The following is a 5958-nucleotide window of genomic DNA, read 5'->3' as shown; positions in this document are numbered from 1 at the left end:
GCTGGCTGGTGTCCCCCCCATGGTCCTCTCCCCTGCCCCTACTACATACCAGCTCAGAGTCAGCTGCAGCTCCCTGCTGCAGCTACTGGGGACTGTCCAAATCATCAAAGCTCTCCAAATCTTTTCCCGAAGATTCGGAGAGCTTTGAACTGATTTGGACCTTTAAACCCTGATTCTATTCAGAGATTTGGCCACCGAATCAGGCCAAATCTGCTCCAAATTGAATCACCACCCAAAGCTTTGCACAGACCTACTGATTAGGGTTTTGATTGCTCTGAGGCTTAGGACAACTAATTGAGGCCAATAGTTTCAATTAGGACAGTGGTCTAATGTAAGGCACCATAGCTTTCAAGGTTAACTTAGAGGTGGTTTAATAGCTTGACCTTGGCTAGTATGGCTAATTCAGCATTTCACTGCCAGCCTCACTTTTCCTTTCCAAAGTCAAGGCAGCAGTTACCAGGGGTGCCATCAGCAATTGTGTGCATCCCTCCAAACACTGCATGAAAGGAGTGACATGCAAATGTCTAGATACACAATATCTAATAAAATAATACCCGATAGTTTTTGACCATAAGCTTAGGAGTGCATTACAAAGGTGAGTTCAGTATTATCTCAGTGTTTGCAGGGGGGAAACCAAGGCACAGAGAAGTGATCTGACATGTGAAAGGCCACCTTGCACGTTAGTTGCAGAGCTGGGAATACAGAGTAGATCTGATTCCCATGGTCCTTTGTCCAAATCAGGTCAGCTACTCATCATAGACACAGGAGCCACTATTCAATACAGATGATGCATGCACAGTTTTTGGAAGCCTGTTGCTGTATTTTGTGAGATTCCATCATTTGGAAGATGGAACACTGAAAGATCTTGGCTAACGTATGAGAGATCCATCTAGTCTTGAGCGAGAGAGAGAAATACAAGTGCTGTCTGAAATTAATTGAAGAAAGGGATAAACTCTGGGGAGGGAGAAGAGCTATAAAAACTCCAGGACAGTGTTGAACAGGAACAGATGGGTATAAAGGAATGAGGTTCTGGAACTCTCTTCTAGTAGGAAGTGATGGGTGCCAAAAACCTATTAGTTTTAAGGAGGAGCATGACTAATATATGATGTGATTACCTGCAATAAGGAGGACTGGACTTGATATCCCAGGATGTCCCTTCGTGTCCTGTGTTCCTATATACCCTGGCCATTAGCAGGTCCTGTCAGGTGACTGACTGTGAAAGCACTTCCTTCTGGCAGGGTCAGTAGAAACTGGAGAACTATTCTTTTCTGGAACCTGCTTTTGCTGATTTTTACCTGCCTCAACTTAAGAAAGTGTATCTGAGCAGGATTGCAAATGTATACCATGCCTCCAAATCACACAGTGATGAAAGAGAGCTTGGTTGGGAAATGCAGTGTAAAAGAGAGAGCAGAGAATGCTCTGTTGTGAAGTAATGAACTTTAAACCAGGGCTGGCCATGCTCTATCTGCTAGGGGGCTTTATTAGTAGGTTGTATGTGGGCCCTAAATAATTTGTCCCAATGGGACTGTATTCAGCCACTCTCTCTTTTTAACCTGATAGGTGTGTCTACAATGTAACAGCAGCGTATCCAGCAGAAACCCTCAGAGCATGCCCACTTCCACTCACATGCTCCAACCCAGAAATATGCCTGTGAGATCACTGTGGGATGCCTCTCCTAATTTCTTTGTGGACATAATTGACACCTCAGAGAGACCTTGGAGTGGCTGCTTTGGATGACTCTGGAACAGCTCTATTGGCATGTTTCTGGGTTTGGAAAGCATGGACAGAAATAAGTAGCTAGGGTGTGATGGGAGGCATCTGAGACCTGGATGCACTGCCACAGGCATACTAGCCCTAGGCATAATAACTGAGTCTGTATAAGAGGGAATATGCTGCTGTTCACTCCTCTTTTCTGCTGTGTGTCAGTCTGCTGTTTGTTGCTGAGTGTGCAATTCTCTGTGTCTTCTGTTTGCCCTGAATTTCTGTTGCATGTCCAAGAATGGAAAAGTCTTTGGTTTACTTTTATTCTCTGCATGATGCTGATGATGATAAATCCACCATGTCCCTGGCCCATTAAACTTTCCTCCTGACTTTCTCCCACCCCTTTTTCCTCATCCCCTCTCCAGGACCAAGCACCACTTGCCAAGAAGATTCCTGTGCTAATCAAGGCATCTGTAATCAGCAGTGGGAAGGTTTCACCTGTGATTGCTCCATGACTTCATATTCAGGCAGCCAGTGCAATGACCGTGAGTACCAGCTTTTTCCGCTCTCATATTTTGAAGAAAGCTGGGAGGTATGTGTGGTGGGGCTACAGAAAATGCTGTATGCTGGATTGTGAACAGAACACAATATTCACAATGATGAAGAGAAACCACCGGCTTCATGGAAAACTATGTAAAAGACCAGGATCCAGTAAATCATTTTTCTCTTAGATCTAGTTTTATGTAAATTCTTATTGACTCTGCCCTCATATTAACAAATAGATCTAATGATAATCATTGAATGTCTGCATTTGCATATATTGCGCATAATTACACATGCTGGATAATACTTAGAATTCAGTAAAAATTAGCATTCTGGGATTGTATAACTTTATTGTTTCTGAACCTCTTTGGCAAAAAGATAACTGAGGATCACTCAGCTCTGGGTTACATAAGCTGTCTGCCCCTGAAGTGTTTGCCTTCTGAAAATATGGAAACTTGATTACTGACTGTTAGAGTGCTTGGCTAAGATTTTTTAGGAGATTAAACCTGTAACATTGAGTGTGGGGGGTTTTTAATTGGTTTTGGGTTTTTTTGTTTTGTTTGTTTGTTTTTCGAATGCTGGACCCTCTCTTAGTACATCGAGTATTCTCATCTCAAGAGATCTGTCCTAAGGGTCTTTAATTATTAATGAAGTTGAAAAAATTGGAAAGTTATTCTTTTTGTTTGTAAATCTCCTTTTCCCTTCAGTCATCTTTGTCGGTGCCTAAAGGAAGCAGCTGGGCCCAGAGCCAGCCTCCCTAGGTTCCCTTCTTAAAAAAAATGCAGCATTCTCTGGTAGTGGTCCAGCATAGGAGTCAGTGCAGTACTATGAGTGAATACTGCTATAAGTATCATGATTTGAGTTCTAGTCATCTGGACCATTACTGCACAATTCAATTGGGTTTTGTTGTTGTTTTTTGGTTCTGTTTTTTTTTAAATTTGCACAGCAAGGATCTTGCTAGTTACTTACCACTGGTCCCACTAGATAGGCTCAGAATATCACTCTCTGCACGATATGGACATTTAAGAATGTAGTACTCCTGGACAGCAGCCATGAAGCTAATAGTAGGTGCTATTGATATGTTCCTGTCATAGACCACCAAGTCACACTGTCCATGAGTCACTGATAAGTGTGGCAACTGTCTGAGGTTTTTCTCCCTTTCCTCTCAGCACAGCTTTGCCAAGCATTCACACATGCTGGAAAGCTCACCTTTCACTGTGCCAGAGGAAGGTATCTCTCAAACTAAGGGGCAGTGTAAGAAGGGCACTACTACTTATTGCAAGCATGAGGATGTGCTGGCTGCAGGGAAACTGCTCTTATGTTTCACTCCTTAAATCTGGGGGAAGGAAGAGCCCAGCTCTGTTCTCAGATTGGTGCAGAATCCAGAAGAATTGCTCCAGATCTGTGTCAGTCTTGATGAGAACAGAATTTGGTCCTGGAAGTCTTCCTATCGTTTCTTTAATCTGGGCCCTAATTCATTATTTTTGTGGTGACCTTGTAGTTCATTCATCTTAGATTTGGTAAGGAAAACACATTAAAAGGCTATAGTAGCACAGCAGAAACATTGCTTTGTAACTAGTTGGCTGCATTTAAATATGTGGAGAGCTCTAAAGGGATTATGGACACTGTTCTTTCTTGTTCCTAAAGTATGGGGCTTCACAGCTCCAGTGGGTTGCAGTGCCCTTGTTACACTGCTGCTAATGAATTCAGGCAGGCTCTGAAGTGTCAACAAGCCAGGTTCCAGAGTCTAATTGAAGATTCCTTGCCACTTTAGAGCTGGCAGCTGGAAACCATGCAGAGCAATCAGACAGTAGTTTGATCTGAGTGTTAGTGACTCAGGCGAGGTGACCAGCTTCTAAATGTCACTAGTGCACGTGTGTGCCCTTGTCAATGAATTTGAAACTCTGGTAGGAGGATGTGTTACTGAAAAACAGCAGGAAAGGTAAGTCTCACTGACTTCTCCAAAGCAGCAAGAGATCTGCTGGGATCTTCAAAAGGTATGTGTACCATCTTCTTATGTTAAAAGCCTCCACCACACACTGAGGCATGAAATGCACATTTCTGCCACTACTCACCTTGCTATATTACAGTTGATTTCCCCCTATCTTTGTATCTCCTCCTTCCTCCATTAGATATGTTTTGGTTATATCCTAAATTCTTGCAAATGAGACACTTCCATTGCAAAGGGAGGGTGGACTAAGTGTCATGTGAACTGGATTAAGTAAAATGGATTGAAGGAAAGAATATATTTCCATTGCACAAGCCGCAGCTGTGGGTTAGAACTATTTGGTACGTTTGGGTTCAGGTTTATTTTTTTAATCATAGGTGTGTGCTTCTGTTAAATGGTGAGATGCTCTTCAAATAAACATGAAGTCTTCTCAATTGGTTTTTCCACTGGTATAAATGTAGAATATTTAAGTCAATTATATTACTCTGGATTTACACCAGTGAAAATTAAAATGGATTTAGGAGCAGGTGGAATCTACTTTCTCTTCCCATTTATAACTGACTTGCACATCTGCACCTGAGATCGGTGGATTGGCATAGATTCATCACTAAGTATTTCAGTGCTGTGTGGTATAGATAAGCATCTAATCTCTGTTAACTGAATCTGTCAGGCTATGTTTATACTGATGGTTTGGGTCAAACTCAAGCCTATACTTGCAGATCATCTTCTGTGAAATCTCTATACTTTGCTCCCTGCAGCAGTCCAGCATGATCCTAGAAGATTTGCTAAATATTGGGCTGAGATTTGATCCCCTTCCTTGTCTGCATCTCCCTGCAGGGTGTCTGGAATTCACCCAAACAGGCTGCAGACTCAGGAAGACCAGCAATAACAATCCCACAACTTCCTGTTCCTGATGTCTGGTCCTTTCATCTTTGCTTCTACTGCCCTCAGAGGCAACTATAGGAGGAGACAGGTAGTGGGCAAACTGGTACTGAGGAACAAAGGAACAAAAATCCACTTACACTACAGCTTCATTGTGGGCTGCTGGTTAAGAAATAGATTGGGAGGGGTAGCACACATGGCTTAGGCTGGTTTGAGGGTGATCTTCAGGGTCAGCCCTATGCACCTAATGTAGATGTACCACACATAGCTTCTTGATGTAATCCTCAGTAACCAGTAGATACAAATCAGCATTTACAGCCATATGCTTCACAAACTGCAAGTCTTCTGCTTTGACTGCTTTTCAAGAAAACTTACTCACCAGGTTATTTTTATTTAAAGCAATTGCAGTCTAGTCTAGCCCTTCTCTTGGATTTCCTCTACTGATCCAAATTCTGTTGCCATTAAACTTCCCAAGCTGGATGTAACTGAATGTATTGGGTATAGAACTTGTATCTCTTAGGAAGCAAGAAAAGGTATAGATATATTAGTTTGGAAGAGATGCAGGTTTGCATATATAAAGGCACATTTGTATATTCATTGAAGGTATACCAAGTTGAGACTGCAGTATGAACAGCTACAGGCAGTCTCAAGGATGGAGTTGTCACAGCTCTAGCATTATTTTCTGAATCTGGGCAGTTGCATCAGCCTTATAGACTAGGAAGCATGCCCTCCTTATTTATGCTGTGGACGTGGAAATCTAGCTTTATGCACCATACTGTGAAGTAACATTAAGACATTGTATGATTTTAGGAGGAGAATATGCAAGCTGATTCTCACACTATAACTGTTTTTTTTTTTTTTTTTTTTTTTTTTTTTTTTTTTTT

At 42.1% G+C, this 5958-nt stretch overlaps 1 protein-coding gene across 9 annotated transcripts in view; it reads left to right on the top strand.

The window, feature by feature from the left end:
• The window catches only part of NRXN3 (neurexin 3), a 1732637-nt gene that overhangs the window by 868066 nt on the left and 858613 nt on the right, over positions 1-5958 (top strand). For all 9 annotated transcript variants that reach the window (XM_019518706.1, XM_019518711.1, XM_019518705.1 and 6 more), the window contains exon 16: positions 2127-2246. In XM_019518706.1, the coding sequence (XP_019374251.1) occupies positions 2127-2246 (120 nt within the window). The remainder of the gene's footprint in view (positions 1-2126; positions 2247-5958) is intronic.

The sequence above is a fragment of the Gavialis gangeticus genome, unplaced genomic scaffold (genome assembly GCF_001723915.1).
Source record: "Gavialis gangeticus isolate Ggan-Ray unplaced genomic scaffold, GavGan_comp1, whole genome shotgun sequence".
Classification (NCBI taxonomy): domain Eukaryota; kingdom Metazoa; phylum Chordata; order Crocodylia; family Gavialidae; genus Gavialis; species Gavialis gangeticus.
Note: the sequence above shows the minus strand (reverse complement) of the source record. Positions and strands in the feature narration are given on the sequence as shown.